The sequence below is a fragment of the Ipomoea triloba genome, chromosome 8, assembly GCF_003576645.1.
Source record: "Ipomoea triloba cultivar NCNSP0323 chromosome 8, ASM357664v1".
NCBI lineage: Eukaryota > Viridiplantae > Streptophyta > Magnoliopsida > Solanales > Convolvulaceae > Ipomoea > Ipomoea triloba.
The window spans coordinates 5,727,025-5,746,312 of record NC_044923.1 but is presented as its reverse complement, the minus strand read 5'-3'; the positions used below and the strand labels follow the sequence as shown (position 1 = coordinate 5,746,312).

General features: G+C 32.7%; 1 protein-coding gene across 1 annotated transcript; it reads right to left on the bottom strand.

Moving 5' to 3' along the window:
- Window positions 1-508: 508 nt before the first annotated feature.
- On the bottom strand, window positions 509-3,797 carry LOC116027338 (auxin-responsive protein IAA27-like). Its single transcript, XM_031268899.1, has 5 exons — window positions 3,061-3,797; window positions 2,315-2,544; window positions 1,777-1,915; window positions 1,455-1,516; window positions 509-1,008 (listed from the first exon to the last, which is right to left on the bottom strand). Exons 1-5 carry the CDS (start codon window positions 3,573-3,575, stop codon window positions 971-973), a joined length of 984 nt encoding a protein of 327 aa, XP_031124759.1. The 5' UTR covers window positions 3,576-3,797; the 3' UTR covers window positions 509-970.
- Window positions 3,798-19,288: the final 15,491 nt, after the last annotated feature.

Sequence of the window (19,288 nt, the reverse complement as noted above, 5' to 3'; positions counted from 1 at the left end):
TTCCATTTATTATTTTGCAGTGCAGACAGTATTAAATGAGAGTAAATGACCAAAGGGTTCAGGTTTCAGACTCTCTTCCTCACTGCAAATGAGTACAGGTTTCACCCTTTAAAGATTCATCCCACCTTTCAAATGCATGATGTCTCCTCAACAACCACCATTCATCTCAACAAAACAGTAAATGCACGAACAACCACAGACAAGTTGATCAGATTATTAACTTGATAATCACAATATTACAAGTTTGACTCCCAATGAGAACAACATATTAGTCTCCTCAATTTGAATTAGTCAGTTATGGACAACCTAGACTAATTTACCTTCTTGTAATCCTTTGTCAGTTAAGATAACAAGACTGGATTTACCTAGTGTACAGTCTCGGATAGTGACTGCAAATTTTTATTGTACTCGAAAAAAAGAGAGTAAATAATGCAGAACACAGAACAAACACAACTCCCAACATCTTCCAAAAGTACCATATTCCCATCTTCTACTTGGTACAAAATTGTATGGTAGTTCTAAGTTTCACTGTATAATTGTCAACAGCAGCCAAAACAACATAGTACAATTGATACAGTTGATGGATGAGTGTTAAAACTGTTTAACTGCCACGCGAAATAAACCGGTGGCTAAGAGATGGTGGTGGTGATGGGGGAGCGAGATAAACAAGACAATACCATTAGCCATTTACATAGAAGACGACGACAACAAAAGCCTTGATGAAGCAAATACGTAAGAATACAATCTGGAAATTTAAGGAAAAGCATACCTATGAAAGCTTAAGATCAGAGTTATTGTGAATACGAATACGAGGTTTTTACTGGAGAGTTGTCCCCCTTTTTTTTTTCAGTTTACTAGGTCGACATGGAATATTTGTAGCTACACAAACTTATAGAACGCCAACTTCAAATGCAAATCAAGGCTTCCCGAGTGTTGTTGATCCACTTGCAGTGAGAGCACTGCATTTCTTTTAACCGTTTTTGCACTTCTCCAGGGCCGCTCTGGGAGCTGCAAAGAAACACGTTGCAAATTATATGTCTATCGATCCTATGATGCATTGCAAAAGTATATTTCTACAAGTACTTCATGATCCTTAGATGCCATCATATCTCTATACGGGAAAAATAGGATTAAATGGCATCGTGGTGCCAACTCTATGTAGTGTGATGACACTTCTGTTACCATTCCAAACCAGGGTTATTGATTCTTTGGGTCTAAAAAGTTTGAGAAAGTATAAGAACATATACTACCTTATAAAGAATCAGGAGTGTTTCGAAAAAAAATTAGGGTAAAAAAAATGACATTGCGGTGCATATCTTGATCAAGAATGAGGAATGCTCGACAAAAACAAAATATTCCAAGTTCAGTTCAATTTTACTCTCTTTGCAGTATTCAAGATCAAGAAACATAGTCGAAAAAATAAATTAATTCTCAAGGTTGGTTATGTCTCTTACCTAGACCAACAGCATCTGAACTCTTCATGATCCTTAGACGCTTGCAAGAGTCTACGAACATTCTGCAACGACCAAGCACACAGTCAGAACATCAGAACATCGAGCCAAATATAGTAGGACAACGGCCCCGTTCAAGAACTCTAGGAGACTGGGATTTGAGAAATGAATACAGTGCTAAAGATCGGGTTGTTTAACAGCAATATTACAGTTTCGAACTTTCTATAACGCATTTAATCTATTTTCACTTATTAAGGATAGTACTAATGGGGGCATATTCAAGGCCGAAATGGAGAATCTATAACCAAAGAAAAACCAAACTTACTCCCATGGAAGATCACCAACGAGCATCCAGTCACCATCTTTGTCTTCAAAGGTAAGTACATATTCGGAACCATGCAGATCCATCAATCTACTTTCGCTCAATCCATCCCGGATAGGAACACCTGGAGATCCCGATTGACCTGAATATATATGAAGGTAAAAAAGATAAGTCCCGAGTTATCAATGACGTTGATTATGTGATCTTTCATATTTCTATTGCATAGTAGTTCTTCACTTCTTTTTTACAGCAATACAAAAAATTGTTACTTCAAAACATTAATCTCAGCCGGGAAAGAACACTCCCTCCAAGGCAATTATTCTTGCATACTGTTAACAAACGAGCAGTTCATTGAATTTAAATCCCGAACATCTCTTAATGCATCACAGTATAGTCCAGTTTTAAATCCCGAACCAAGGTTCTGTGGGAATAGAGAGCGATATGATGTCACACCTTAACCAACCGCCTTTCCTTGTTTAAAAAAAAAACACGCTATATTTACTGCAAGAGTAAGAAGACGACTCTTTGATAAGGGGATTACCGATTGTAAAACAGCTAAACATCTTTTGCAGAGCCAAAGTCAGATCCTTATAGCAGTCGTAGATCTTAAGGTCAACTTTTCTCAGGTAAGGGGCGCCATCCATGCTGACTTTGACATAGAGACAGCCCGACCCCGACTTCCCATCTGGACCTTCTTCGGTCTTGGGAGGATTAGTAACCATCGAATTCTTCCGAAAAGATCGAATTGGGGGCCATCCTACCACCTGTGCCCTGTCCAAACATGAGAAGAATGAATGAATCTATTGTGGTCATATTAGTTAGGTTCTTAACTACCTTCCTTCTTACTTCAGCCAATTGGCCAGATCCAAGTTCAAGTAATACAAATCTACGAAATTCAAGAACATATCTGATCCGAACCGAACCGAAATGCCCACCCCTAATCAGAACAAGAAAATACAACAGAAATATCCAAAACCAACAGTTCCATGAATAGCTAACTACAGTCATAATGCCAGAAGAACAGTTTATCATTTGAAAAGTGAAGAACAGAAGCAATATATTCTCAAGAAAGATGAATAGTATGGGAAAAGCATGAACTTTTTTCCACATAATGAAATTCCCCCCATAAATGCAGAGCTAATGAAGTCAAAAACCTTATACATAAGAGTTTAAGCTAATTCTAGGCTAAGCAGTAATAAGCACCAAGAGGACCAGTAAAAAGACAGAGAAACTATATAACCCTGCTAGTAATTTTCTTGGATGATAAAGGAAGGAGAAAAACATTACTTTGCTGCAGGAGCAACACCATGGCTAGGTGAAGCAGAAACCTGAGGCTTTTTCTCCTGGGCAGGCCTTGGAGAGTGGGGAGGAGCCTCTTTCATTAGAGTGGAAGCCATGGAAGACTGCTGGGTATTAGTTTCAGGAGCAAGGATCTTGGCACCCCCATTGACACCCCTAGGGGAAAACAAGGCTCCACCTTGTTTAGGCAAGTCAGCCTCAGATCCACCACTTGCAGAGAAAACCCACTTCTCAGAACCACCATTAATGGTGTCAGAGAACCCCCTCTTGGCCCCCAAAACCCCAACTGATGAGTACCCATTCTTCTCCTCCACCAGAGACCCATTCTCCCTCTCTGGTGACTCAGAACCAGGCAACCCTAGTCTCAGCTCAGTGGCCTTCAAGTTCAAGCCTTTGGCCTTCCTCTCACTGTCAACAGAGGAAACACAGCTCTTCTCAGAGTTTTCCATTGAAGGAACCTCTGATAAGCCTATGTAATCATGCTCTTCCAAGGGTGTAGACATCAAAGTTCAAAACAGTACAGTTCAAGAATGTAAAAAATGCTATTGAAATTGAAATTGAAAGACCTCTGAAATGATACAAGTAAAGCAAAGCTCTGAGCTAGTCTAGTAATACCAGATAGCATGTAAAACTCAAGAACACACTAATAAGAATGAGGTTTGTGTATTAGTAGTTTAGTAGTAGTATTTGATTGCAGTGGAGAAAAAATAAAAGAAGCTTCTTTTATTTCTATATAATCATGCCTTGCCTGATCCCTCTCCCCCCCTCTCTCTCTCTGTGAACTGTAGCAAAGAGTGGGATGAGCAGAGAAATGGAATAAGACAACAGGAGAGGCTGTGAAAAGAGGGAGCACAAATCAACAGGGACAATCCCTTGAGTAAAAAGCAAAATTACTTTTTTTTCCCCATTTCTTTTTCCTGATGTAAACCCAAACAATAAAAAAGAATAAAATTTTCAGAAATTGGAAAACATGACTGATTTTTTCTTTCGACCGTTAGGTTTTCAGTTTATGTTAGATTAATCTTAAATTCCTATAACCTCTATCCAAGAATCACTGGATAAGATAAATCACGAGTTGTCTTATTAATACCCATATTCTCATCCCTTATCTGTATACTATGCGCACAACAGACCTTCATCACTTCGGTCAAGGTCTCTTAATGATACTCATTCCAAATGAGATTTGAACCCAATACTACCCTAGAACAAAATTTTAGAGTAATCGATTAAACCAATTAAACTAGCCTCAAGAAAATATGATTGAGTTTTTTTAGCAACACAGCACACACTTACACCATTTGCCTTGAGATTTTTTGAAAGAAAAGGGGAAAAGAAGAAACAGTGATAATAGGCTTACAGCTAGCAAAAGCATGAAAAGACCTCAGTGGTGAAGGCCTGATGGGGTGTTAACTTGGTGAAACATGCAATGTGAAGGGTATATTTCTATATCTGGAAGGATTAATTTTCAATTCTGCTGTTAAATCATACATCTTAGACTATTGGCCTAAAGAATTGGCCAAGAAAGGATAAGGATTGATACTTGTACTCCCTACTACAGCTAGGACAACACTAAACTATTCACCACAGATTTTTTCAAGAAAGGGGAAAACAAAAGGAAGCCCATACATTAGGGCAAAAGAACTAAACTTCATTTTGGAACTTGATTGGATGCTAATAAATTCACAATACAACATTTTAATGGAGCTCACTAATACTGTTAAAAACTTATAGGGGATCAAAAAGTGTTTAGTTTAAATGAAATAGATTTGAATCATTGAACAGATAACCATGTGTATGCCGCAACGCTCTTGAAAAGTGTCTGATTGAAACTCGACTAGATTAATTCACACCGAATGTGTATAATATGCAAAGGAAAAGAAAAAGCCTTGTAGATGAATATATTTGTCTATGAAAGGATGCTAATCTCACCATGGACAATTTGCACAAAGTGATTAACCTAACCATGATTAAAATTGTGGTTAAAATATAATAATATTATAGGCCATGGAGACATGTTTTTTGTTCTTTTGATGGTGTTGTTTTTACTCTACTTTTGGCGGGGAAGCAGGCTGACAACCCACGTAGAGTCTCCGGCGACATTTTGCTTTTGACAAATTGGCCCTTTGATTTTTTATTCCTAAATTATCCTCACTTTAATAACAAACCAACCCCTAAACCTTGATTAATGTGCTAAGATGAGCCGGCGCATGTGCGGCACACGTTAGTACATCAGCCTTTTTGCTGAGAACGAGAAGAAATTGAGAGGGATTGGACGGACGCTGTCGTCTCACCCCCATTTTACATTTTTCTTTTTCCTTTTTGTTTTCAGGTTTAATTATAAATAAAATAGATTTTCTTCTCAAAAAAATAAAAATAGATTTGAATAGTTGGTCCTTCACTATTACATATATATTAAATTTAGTCATTGATTATTAATATTTTCAAATAAAGTGCATATGACTATATAATTTATATCACATTTAATTCTTGACTATTAATATTTTCAAATTAGGTGTATGACTATGTAATTTGTATCACATTTAGACATTTAGTTCTGTCGTTTAATTTTTCAGCCAATTATTGTTAAGATTTCAACGAAAAAATAATATGTTTTAATTAAAAGGTTATTTTCAGCCAACTATTTTTGAAATTTTTATTTTTTGGTTTAAATTCCAACTATTAATGAATTAATTATTTCAATATTTTTTATACGTGGTTAGTATTTCAAAAAAAAAAATTGTATTTGTTATATGTAGGGTGTGGGAAAGAAGATAGGGAAAGCTCTTTTTTGCAGGCATAAAAGCTGAGTAATATTCTAAATTGTTGTGAGACGCATGAACGGTCCCCAAGCTGCTGAAACAACAAACGTTGTTAAGACCATTGGTTTGGTGTTTGCATGCATGCTCGTGACTTCTTCTTATTTTTACCCCTTCTTTTTCACTTGGGATATTTTTACATTTCTTTTGAATTGAAGGTGATGTTACATACCTAATTGTAGCAATGAATTGCTAGTCTTACAAGAAAGTAAATTCAGCCCACGAGGCTAACTCAATTCAATTGATTTAGTGGATCACCTTAATTAAATTAAAGTCTCACTCCAATAACAGTGAATTATTTTTAAAAATTTAATACATATATAATATTCTATCATGTCATAATCATACATTATTTATTTAATCATTGCTCTACTCCTCTCCTCTATAAATTTACCATAATTTTTTTTGCTCCTAAAGGTTGAATCCCAACACTAAGGGTCCCCACGCCCCCGACCCAACAAAGCATCTGTGAGGATGTAAATAATGGTTACTCAATTAAACACATATGTTAGACCTTTGCTTACTGCACACAAAGAGCTCCCCTGACTTTGAGAGCAAAATAGGTAAGGCTCTTTAAAATCCCTTACAAATTAAGTTAGTCAAAATACTATACAAAAAGGTTCACACAGTCACTTTGATAGTTGGATTGCTTATTTGATGTTTCTTTCAACTTTAATTTACTGCAAAAAGTAGGGTGGGGAAAGTCATTTACACAACTGTAATTTCAAATTACCAACGTAACTAATGTAATTAAGTAGATAGGGTTAAAATTAAAGGTGAAGAACAGCTTTTACCAGAAGTTTGACGGCAGGGTTTTTAGGGGACAAAACGGCATAATGTCAAGTAATTTAAATTCAAAGTTGAACCACTAAGCTAAGCTAGCTTTAACAATTTAAAGCTTTAAAGTAATTTAGCATTATGTCAACGACATTGAGCAGTCATAAAGTGTATAAAATTATCACATGTAACTTAGTCCTATGTAGATGGCATATACCTGTACAGAGAGATCATTTTCTATACATTATTCCATCTCTTTTAACTATTAGATAACAGTGAGGAACAGTGGGATGATTATTACTTGTAAGTTGTTTTATATTGGTGAAATATATATAAATACGTTCCCGTGCGGTTGGCCTTCTCGTTCAGATGCGGTTAATTAGGTGCGTAGTTTTTTCTTCTTAAGGTGCGTCAGTGTTAAATCTTAAGGCGCATCAACCTAAAGTTTTAGGTGCACGATTTTTCTTCTTAAGGTGCATGATTTGTATACTTAAGGTGTGTCAGTGTTGAAACTTAAGGTGCGCTATTTTAAAACTTTAGGTGCATGGTTTATGTTCTTAATAAGGTGCTTTGTTTGTGTACTTAAGGTGCACCATTTAAAAACTTTAGGTGCGTGGTTTGTATACTTAAGGTGCTACATTTTAATGCTTAAAGCGCATAACCGCATGAGAAGCTATACCTGCACCTGAACTCTTCCATATATATATATATATATAAATTTCTTTTCAAATGTGGCCGCGCCTTCCCGTGCGGTCGATGCGGTTTACACCACTCAATGTTAAGAAATGCATCACCCAATATTAAGAAACGCACTACAATGAAAATGCATAAAAACACCTCATAATAACTCCCTTGTTTCTAATTGTGTATTTCTGAATGCTGTGTGGTGTATTTTTTATACCTAGTGGTGTGTTTTTTTTGTAATGTGTATCTAATAGTGCATATTTGTGTGGTGCATTTCTTAACATTGAATGTTGTATTTTGAGTGGTGTAAACCGCACCAACCGCACGGGAAGGCGCGACCACACCTGAACTCTACTTTTATTTATATATATATATATAAGGGATTAGCTGAGTGAGTAAAAGCATCATCCTAATAATAAAATGTTACGAGTTTGATTCTTGCCAACATTCCTTCAATCGAGCTCGTCTAATAGTACAACCGAACATATATATACAGAATTATAGCAGATATAAGTCAACACACGCTAAAGAAAACTTAAAAGAAACTAATTAATTAGGTATTATTATATAGAGCATGCGAGTGAGAAGAGCATCAAATCTAGCAAGTGATGATGTTGGGAGTTGATATATATATGGTGGCAGACTACCAGTGGTGAAAGAAGAGTAATCAAGCAAGTGGCTTAAAATTGAAATGATGCCACACTTTCCTTTTGTTTTTTTGATGTTGTGATTTATGATTGTTGTCGGAACATTTTGGCTTAGACCCTCATTACACTGCACACACACAAAAAATAAAATACACTGTCGTTTTCGGTGCCTGTTTACGTTTGGTAAGCTGTTCAGTGGTAAACATAGTTGTAGATTCATTTGGGATTGAATATATATATATATATATATAACTCCCTGGTAAAAAATAACTCTTAAACCAAATTTTAAGAACTAAATGATGAACCCTAAGTGGAATTAACTTTCATATTTAGTGTAATTAATGATGTCATGGTATGCATTTTATAATGTTACATGGTGTATTTGTTAAGAGCATTTAACTTTTAAACCAAATTTAAAAAGTTAAACCATAAAAAAAAATCATAAATTGTAAAAGATAAGCGCTTAAAGTTCAAGCTTTTTACGATAATATCACTTTTTTTTTTTACCCTAACTCCCTACTTTAAAGCCATTAGATCAGAGTATCAACCCACTACTAATTGAATTTTTGCACAATTTTTAAGAAAGTCATGTAGGAGAGAGACAAAATGGGAGAGAAAAAGGAAAGAAAAAAAAATCTGACAATTAAATTAAAAAAAAAAAAAAACCAACGGTCTAAACATTAGAGTGACCACCTGTTGGGGCGCAAAGTGCGCCAAAAGCGCAATTCCGATGATCTTTTTTTTTTTTTTTTTTCCTTCTCCTGCAAAAAATATTGTTTTGCTAGACAAAAGTTTGACTAAAATCTATGCTTCCCATCAGCAAAAAACCAAATGTTAAAATTGTTATTGTTTCAAAAACCTTCAAAAGTGTATTGATGTAGATGCCCTTAGACCTTTTGAGGGTTCATATGAGAACAAGGGTAAAATTTGAGGATTGATTTGATCTATCTATTTTGGCATATCAACGGTTGAGGGTGGCTAAGAAAAAGAGAAAAATTGATGGAGTATGTTTTATTAATATTACAAATTTGAAAGTTTACAATAATTATAAATTGACACGTGATTTTTTACTAAAATTCTTAATCATTTATGAATCTTGATAGACGGTTTGATCGATCAGTCTTTACTTTTTACGAGAGAATCATATTTTCATTTAAATTCATATATATATATATATATATATATATATATATATATATACACACACACACACACGTTCATTTATTTATTTATTGACGGTTGTTTTGTACTTTTTGTATTTAGGAGTGAGTAGTCTTACATTGAATCTAGCTTGTTTATGTTGTTTCTCGAGTTCATCTATATACGTTGCATGTTTGTTTTATGTTTACGTACACTTGATGCTGACTATTGTGTTTTAGTCTTTTCACTCACATTTTTTAATGAGTTTTTCTTTCACTTCTGGTCACTAACTATTGTACTTTTCTTTAAATTTATTAGTCTAAGATTATTAACTTTCTCACGTTTTGTAAATGACTATCAAATTATTATCATATTAGATTCTTTTGATAATTTATTTTTGTCCACTTCTATCTGTTTTCATCAACACTAACCCTAATATCACTATATTCAATTGTGTGATGTACATGTTACTCAAATTCAGATAGCGTAAATGCTCTTTCAAATAACTAAAATAATTATCATGTGGAGATTTATGCTAAAGTTGGCCAAAAATTTATATGAAGGGCCAAACGTGATAGGAATTTGATAGGCATGCACTGAATGTTAAAAAAAAAAAAAAAGGATAGTCAAAGATCAAATGTGAGAGTGCACAATATACGGGGGACCAAAAATGAAAATAGCTATTTTCTTTGTCTCATTTTATCCGTCATGTTTATTATTTATTGGTCAAATCAACTCTTTTATCTTTACTTATTTTCTTTATTAGTTTTTAATTTTTTTAAAATTTAATTTTTTGTGTTTTATAATTAATACTTTTAATGTAGTTTTTAAATATATAAATTTAATTTATATATTAATACTAAACTTAATGTTATGAAAAATAGAATTCAAAATAATTTCAATTAAATTTCGTTAACCAAATCAGACATGTATCAAGTGTTGACGGTTACATTAGAGTCATAGGTTGATATCGCTAAATTATTTAATTGTTGATTTTTAAGTTTTACTTTTAAGACTTTAGATAAACATGCATATTTGAAATCAAAATGATGTGTTAAAACAATTTTTCTTTTATAGCTTATAACGGGTATAAAACTATTTATTAATTTTAGGAAAAATTGTATATTTTGTCCCTAAGTTATACTCAATTTCTTACTCAGTCTCCCAGTTATAACCCTATCCATTTTTTACCTCTCAGTTATGATGAGCAAAGTGGCAAGTTTGATCCCTGACGTTTCCGTATCAACTTGATGGAAAATTAAAAAATAAAGATACTTGGTAATCCGATACATTCTAATTAATTAACTATATAAATAAAATTATTTAATCTTAACAATCAACTAATCACAACACTTTAAATCAGAAAGTATTTTTACCCTTACAACCACCACTATTATTTTCTTTTTGGACAAACTAGCTAACACAAAGACATGTACAGGTGCACACAAATACATTCATGCAATGTATACTCACTAAACAAGGCAGTGTCAAAGGCAACAACCCTCCCCCACCCCCATCCAGCCCATATATAGCCACGCCACCTTCTATAATATTATTACTTTCCCTCCACAAAATCATGTATGTATCTTTTCATTATTGTAGTGATGTTTGGCCAAACTCAATAACTTTAATTGCCCCTAACCCCACCCTGCTACACTCATGCCCAGCTCTGGGTCTGTTTGTCTCCCCTGTTTGCTTCATCAGTTGGTCAAACAGTTGACTTGTAATCACAAGATTTTAAGTTAAACTCCTCTTGTGAGCTGTCTATTGACATTCTTACGTTGAGTCGGTTACCTATGAACGAACTATTATGATTTGCAACTATGAGTTTTTACGTAAATCAAAAGATTAAGTTTTGGTTATTTATTAATTGTATTAATTGATTTGACTAATTTTTAATTGATTGTATGGCATTACAAAAAAAAAAAAAAAAAAGAGTTGAAACTAGGAAAATGAAATTTTTGTTGTCACTTTACTCTTTTTGAGGAGAGAAACTAGCAATCCAATCATAATTGACACTTGTCATTAAGGTAGTTAAAAAGAAAAAGTTAAAATTGCCCTACCAAACAGCCCTTAACCTGTATGGCCATGTGGTTATCTACATAATTGGGTATTTTACTATTTTAGGTCAAAGTTAATTACAGTATACATGAGAGCCTAGTTGTAGTAGAGGTCCATCTATGGTCTCCATATACCACTTTTTCTTTTTCTTTATTTTTTGGTGTGTTGAATTAGGCACTAATATATGCAATAATTAGGAATATAGTTGAAAGTTTTTTTTTTAAAGAAAAAAAAAAGAAACAAAAAAAAAAAAAAAAAAGAAGAAAGGGAATCTCCTATCCCTAAAGCTAGGTTGAATTATAAATTCTTTAAACTATTCATCATGTTTTAACTCATGCAATGGACATCATACTTGTTTGCTTTTAATTTGTAATTGTGCATAATTGTTTGAAAATATCGATCAAACATAGTGTTGAGATAGTAAGATATAGGCTTACAATTAGTTGGTTCAGATTTGATGGTTTGGCTTCCAAGTCAATGGTCGGGATCTTATAATATCCAAAGTTTAGGTTCTGTATAGACAGGACAAAATAACTCTTCTTGTTTGTAGAATTGAAAGTAGGGCACATGTCGAGTATTGTACACCACTAACATGTGCTGTGCTTTACCAATCTTAAGATAGAAGTGAAGCATACGACAAGTACAAGCAGTACATTCTGTACTCGACTACTCGTTAGACGCTAAATTCTCATTGGTTGAAACTAAATAATAAATAAGACCATTGTCACCTATCAGTATAAATAGGGGGTCCATACCCAAATGAAAAGTCAACACTATTGATTCTATAGATCTACTATTTCTTTTCCAGCAAATCACTTAACAAAATTTTAACCCAACTTCACATTAATATTAAAAAAAAAAACATTTATATCCTTAATCAAAAGTCAAAGGTTCGATGTGTATTGGGTATGGAGCAGTCTTAAATCTCCAGGTCAGCTGTCTCACCCAAAAAGGTCTTTACAATTCAGCCAGAGAATTAGTCATTGTGTTCGATACGAAAACTAGGTAAACCCAAAAAAAACATTTATTTAGATATTATTTTATTGTTCATTGTTTCACATTATAATTATCCATGCTAAATCATAATACCGGCTATCCACTACCCCACACCTAGCTAGAAATAGGGAAGACATATGTCCTTACTTAATTAGCAATGCCATTAATTTTTATTTTTTGTTTTTAAATCTCAATCTTATAAAGATTCCAATGTGAGCTGAGGTGGCTAGACATAAAATATAGTGTCAATAATTCCAAACTTACCAAGTTGAGTTGGATATTTATTCATTTATTGGATATTCATCTCATCCCATACAAATTATAAGAGTGTATTATCAATGAATTTTCATTTCAATAAAATAAAAATACTTCATCTATCTCATTTTACCTATTATGTTTATTATTTATTAATCAGATCAACTCTTTTCTTTTTCTTTTGCTTATTTTCTTTTGTATCCTAACATTATTTTTTAATATCGTTTCTACATATATAAATTTTATATACTAATACTAAACTTAATATTATGAAAAATTTTATTAAAAATAACATCAGTCAAACCTCATTAACTGAACCACGAACATAAAATGAGACGAATAGAGTAAAAAGTAATGATAATAGAATTATTAATTAACACGTATGTGACCTCAGTTTAGTACAATAAATCAATGAAAAAACATACAAATTATCAATTAGAACATGTCGGGCCCAAAATTCAAAACATGAATTAAGTTGATAATCAATCTCTTTTCTTTAAATGATTTTACGATGTGAAATAACACCGGCGGTACACATATCATATGTATAAATACAATTTATTATTTTTAGAGTAAAATGATACATGCATATTGATGAAAGTAATTCAGAATGGTAGCATGCAAGTGAAGATGGATGTCAAAATCAAGAAGGAGAGGGTAAATGGAGAGGGAGACATGATGAATCTTGAAACAACATTAGGGGACCCCATTTAAGATTTCATTTAATCTTTGGAATCCTAACTACTAGCCCCAATAGCCCCATCATAATCCTGTGTGGATATCACCACACCACAACACAAAATGCACCCTATCATCACCATCATTATCCATCAATTATATAGCTCACAAAAATAATAAGTGTACTTTAAAAAATAAAATTTTTAATTTATTGTATGTTTAGGTTTTATGAGAGAAACGAAAAATGAAAGGAATAAAAACTTGGGACAATCTCAATAGGGATTTTTTTTTAATTATTTTTTATTTTTTTTGGGTTGGGTTTTTGGGAGAGGTGGAGGGGAGAGAATAGAAAAGAGAAAAGTGAGTATGTTGCAGGAATAGAGTTTTTTATGCTTTAATTGCAGATTATTTAAAAAAACACACAACTAGTCAGTGCCTATGCAGTGCACGCAAGCGCGTGACGGCTACCCTAAGTACTCTTTCTTTTTTCTTTTTCTTTCTCTTTTTATTTTTTATTTTTTCACTCTCTCAGTCCTCTATTTCCTAAAAGGATAATAATAATAATAATAATAATAATAATAATAAAACCTACGCTATTGGAATTGCTCTTAACATAATTTTTTTTTAATCAATCAGAGCACGTCGTGTCAGTATGTAAAAAATAAAATTAAAAGTAATAAAAATACATATACTATTACTTTTTATTACACTTGGACCCCACTTAATGAACTCACATATATAGTGCCTAAGTATATACTAATGTGCAAGATTCTCTTTGTTGAAAATCAAGGTGACCATGCAAGCAATGCCAAGACCAAGTTCATGGCCTCAAAATCTTCCTCAATCTCATCTACTACTTAATTATAATGTTATAATGATCGACAACATAGTACTACCTGGATATGTATGTATATATATGTTTCCATATTGATGATTCCCCACGAGGTTTGCGAGCTCTATATATTAATTCATCAACATAAATAAATAAATAAATACATAAAATTAGCTATAATACACGAAATACGTGTGTTGGTTATAACATGTGTAAACTCAAAAACTAAAAAGCTAAGGACACTATTGTGGCCTTGATAGAAGTTTGTTAGTGCAATTCAGCTTGGAATTGAAGTGCATAGAGCATCTCCAATAGTTGTAGTTTTTTAGAAGTTTTTGCAGGTGTGACTAGGAAAGAGAAAACAAGAGAAAAGGGAAAAAATGAAAATTTAAAAAAAAAAGATTTAAACACCCGCCCGCCGGCGTGAGATTGGTGCCTCGATCACGCGAGGCTTTCTTTAACCATTGCATTCTTAATTGGTGGGGCCTACATAGCTTAAAAAACCAAGCTGCTCCTTCAGCAAAGAACCCTTTTGTTCTCTTTCCTCACATTCTCTCCTCCACGTATGCATTGTTTCCTCAAAAACCACACCAAGATGCATTGATTGGAATGGTCTTAGCAGCCTTTGAAGTTGTCTTAATTCGCCAAATTAATTTCAAATTAAAAATTAATTAACGGAATTCTTTTTACTTTTGTACTTTCATGTCTTGTCTTAATAAGTTTACAATTTGTTTGTTGGTGTTAAACTTGGGGATATTTTGTATTAAAAACTTGTATGCATATATAATATGCTTTTTTTTTCTTTTTTTTTTTTCTGATTTGTTTAATACATCGAATCAAGGGGGAAAATGTTAAAGAACAAAAAGAACAGAAAAACACAATGGGGCATACATATATAATACATTGAACATCATATATTATGTTAACCAAAATAATTCACCTTCACTACTCTCTCTCTCTCACTATATATATTTTTATGGGTTGTCATGAAGATCCTTGTTGCCCTCATCGTCTTGGTTCTGGCAAATCAATGTAACATTTTGGCAAATCAAATTTGTGGGTGGGAAGTCAAATCCTCCCACCACATGCATGCATGCTCAAATTTCACCCCATTTAAGTTGTATCTTATTGCCTACTTGTTGTCGCATATCAATAATATTAATTCGTTTCGATTGTATTCAGTATTATCATATATATAATACACGATTATATCAAATATTATTAAGGAATAATAGTTAAATAGGCCATCGAACTGCACAGGTAATGCAATTGGACCAAAAAAATTTACAATTGAATGCCTAGATTAAACTAACAAATTTCATGCAATTCTTCCAATTTACAAGTTTATATTAGATAACGCTAAATTTTTAAAAAAAAATCAAAAAAATAAATAATTATTAAAATTAAAAAAAAAAAAAAAGTATTCGCGGGAGACGAAGAAACTTTCTTTGTCTCTGGCCATGGCTCCAAAGTTTCTAAGTTTCCTGCGGGGGCGTCCTTTTTAAAAAAAAAAATTAATAATTATTTATTTTTTTAAAATACTTTAAACTTATGGTTACCTATTAGAAATTTGTAAATTGGAGGAATTGCATGTAATTGGTTAGTTTAGGAATTCAATTGTAGGTTTTTTAGGTTCAACAATGGTCTAATTGTATTATCGTGTGCAATTCGATGACATATTTGATTCTTATTCCTATTATTAATAACCTAGTCTGAATTTACTTTCTTGTAATCCTTTGATGACTAGGTTCACAATGCAGGCTTCATCCAAAACACATACAGTAATTACAAATTTTTTCGTAAATTAAAGATTTTTCAGTTGTATACATCCACATTAATATAGGTCGGCACATAAGTATCTAAAACCCTAATGAAAACAAGGATTGAAAGTTTTACATCTATCCATCTATCATGTAATGGGTCAGAAACAAGACTGTATGGGATGGAGTACAGTACGTAGAAGAATTTGTAAGGAAAAAAAAAACATATATATATTATGGAATTCCCACTTGTTTCTTGTCATGGAAACATTGATGAGATCATAACATGACTTATTTGGAATATTTTAAGGGGGGCTGAACCTATACATTCTACTAATAAATCAACACTTCATTTGTTCATCAGCAACTATACTATATATATATGTTGTGTTTGTGTGTGTCAATAAGAATGATTGAATGAAAGTAATTGTGAAGATTATATTAATGATTGAGTTTATATTTAGTATTGATTAAAGTTGTATCTTTTGTTATTTCCAATTAAATAAATTTGGCATCCGGTGTCCCAGTTAACACTCTCACATGGATGATGGGAGTGGGTTCAAGTATCAGTGGAGGCAGCTATTGACTCGTTGTGCTTCAGTAGGTTGAAAAAGTAGCTATGAACAGATACTACATTGTAACAGAGTTAGTAGTACTCAAAAAAATAAATTTGGCATCATTAGTCATTACTAATAGCATTATTTGGGAATAAATATGAGTATAAAGGAGTAGAATTAAAGCAATTAAGGTGTTTATTTAATGGTTTAATAGGGATGTAAAAGTATGAGTCGAGGTGGATCGGGGATAGCTATATCCACCACTCGGCCAACTTTATACTTTTTTCTGCTTACCCCCATCGGCCCTTGACCCCGACACGAAGCGGGTGAACTTTTTCGAAACTCACACCATCTCACCGGGTACCCACCACTTATTATCTTATTAAAAATTTTCAAAATATAATAACAATATTTAAATTATTTACACATAATAAAATAATAAAAGTCACTAGTTATACTAAATATAAAATATTCAAATATAATAACTAAATTTTTTATTTTTTCAAACAAATTTATTAGTTTAGAACTAAAAATAATAAAATGTTAAAAGACAATTATAAAAACTTTTAGAATTAACTACATTCTAGTAATTATTTTACTTTCATCATGAGCCGGGTGGGGCAAGGTGAAAATGTGATACTTATACGCACAAATGTCATACTTATATGCTCAAATGTAATACTAATCAGGAATAAATTTTTTGTTACTTATAATGGTAAATGTAATACTTTGAAGGGAAAATGTAATACTTTTACATTTCGATTTAAAAGTATTATATTTTTCCTCAAAAATATTATATTTTTCCTTATAAGTAAGGGGAACATTACTTATTATGAAAAAAGTAATACTTTTGATGGAAAATATAATACATTTACATCAAAATACAAAATTATTACTATACATATTTCTTCAAAAGTATTACATTTTCCTTTATAAATAACAAAAATTTATTCCTGATTAGTATTACATTTGACCATATAAGTATGACATTTGCGCATATAAATATGGCATTAGCATGTTGATTCAACCCGACCCGACTCGTCTCACAAATAAGGATCCATAAGACAGTCTCACACAAGTATGACCCATTAATTAATTATACACACACACACACACTAAATCTTTTTTAAAAAAAATTATACACACACATGGTGGATTAGGTTGCGTTATATGCAGGTTTCATATATAAAATATGCATTCAACCTGACCCAGTATTGCACAGAGTATCATTAAAAATCATTATCAATAATACTTGATACAATCATGTATTGTATATATAATATAATGATATGAGATACTATCAATATATATCGATTGATATTATAAATTTTCTTTATAATTTTGACCCCGAACACGACTTTTCTGCTTCCACCACTACAGGTAACTAAAATTTGCAATCTCGATCCTCACTTGTTGCATGAACCGAATGATCCTTAACATGACACGTCTCAAGTTTTGCATATTCAATTAAGTTCATGATGAGGCTATGAATAAATCAAATTAGAAAAAAAATTAAAGTTCTTGCTTGGAGTCAATCACATCATCATCATCAAGTTTTGTTGCATCCTTTTTTCAAATAATATTTTGAGTAGTTAATTTATTACTTACACAAGTAGTATTTGATTAGGAATAAGCTAAGCTTTCCCAGTTGCTTTCAACACCAGTTTGAATGCATGAATTAATATCATATCATATCATATCACCTCTGTGAAATGATAATTCATTGCATTTGGAAGAGATATGGGGCAGCATGCAGCACTAGTTGGAAAATAATGTCAAACAAAAACTAGGGATTGTTGGGTACTGTAAGAGATCAGATTAAGTAACACTACTGTGTGGGAATTAATGTGTGAAAAATCCTAGGAAATGAGAGAACATAGTTTCCACAAACAAGTAGTCTTCATTACTACATTAATTCTATTTTAGGCCCCATTTGCCCACCACACAAGATTTTAGGATTAGGATTAGGATTAGGATTAAAATGGAATATAATAGAATTAGGGGAGGGAATAGGCCAGGCCCCAAATAGGGACCTACGACTCGGTCTAGTTTTGACTCGACTTGATTTGACCTTTTTAATAAAAAGGTCAGACTTGAGTCTATATAAGGTCCATTTAAGAAAATATGTCAGGCCATGCCAATATTTTAAGCGTATATTTTAATTGTGTATGTGTGTGTGTAATGTATTGGCCTATGTATATATAATATACTAGTCAATGTCCTAATTTCTCTCCTTCGGTCTAATTCTATTCAACCGGCATGCCACATCGTCCAGTTCTAGTCCAACTCAACGGTAATGAATTTGTATAGTTGTGTACTATACATTCTTTTGCATTAATTGCCATTACTACAACAAATACATATGAATGGATGTGTTTATATATACGAGTTGAATCTTGTGAGAAGGACCATCCAAGTAAAACTGCAAACTAATTTTAACCATTAATCTAGGAAAATAAACAATTCTAAAGCAAGGGAAAAATTTAACAAAATTGTTGTGTCATTTTTGTAAATATTTCAGTGCATTACCCACAATTAGAAATATGTCATTACAATTTTCTCTTGATTTCTAGCCCTTAATCATTCTCACATATCGATGACCAATATAAGTTTGCACTTTTTAGTTGGGTAGGAATTGTCAATGGGTGGGGGTGGGGGTGAGGGTTGGTGTTTTGGATAAAATGGAAGGCTGAAGATTTAAGAATAATTTTGCAGCCAAGGACCTTGTGGTCCAGTAGCATCAAACCCTTCCCTTTATACCGGAGGTGGTGGGTTCGAGCCTCAGTGGAGGCAATACTGACTCTTGTGCTTCAATAGGTTGAAAAAGTAGTTATGAACAGATACTGCATTGTAATAGAGTTAGTAGTATTAAAAAAAAAAAAAAAGAGAAGAATTTTGCAAGGATACTATATAGTAGCAGAGTGGAATGTTGACATGGCACAAAAACTAGAGGAGGTGACATTTGGGGTCAATTTCACCATCATGATATTCTCCAATCTCTCAATCAACTCTG

Coding starts and splice junctions, on each gene's coding strand:
- LOC116027338 (XM_031268899.1), bottom strand. CDS start 3,575: ATGTCTACACCCTTGGAAGAGCATGATTACATAGGCTTATCAGAGGTT. Junction 1,916..2,314: donor GTTTAGCTGTTTTACAATCG/GTAATCCCCTTA, acceptor ATATATATTCAG/GTCAATCGGGATCTCCAGGT. Junction 1,009..1,454: donor TTCAGATGCTGTTGGTCTAG/GTAAGAGACATA, acceptor GTTTCTTTGCAG/CTCCCAGAGCGGCCCTGGAG.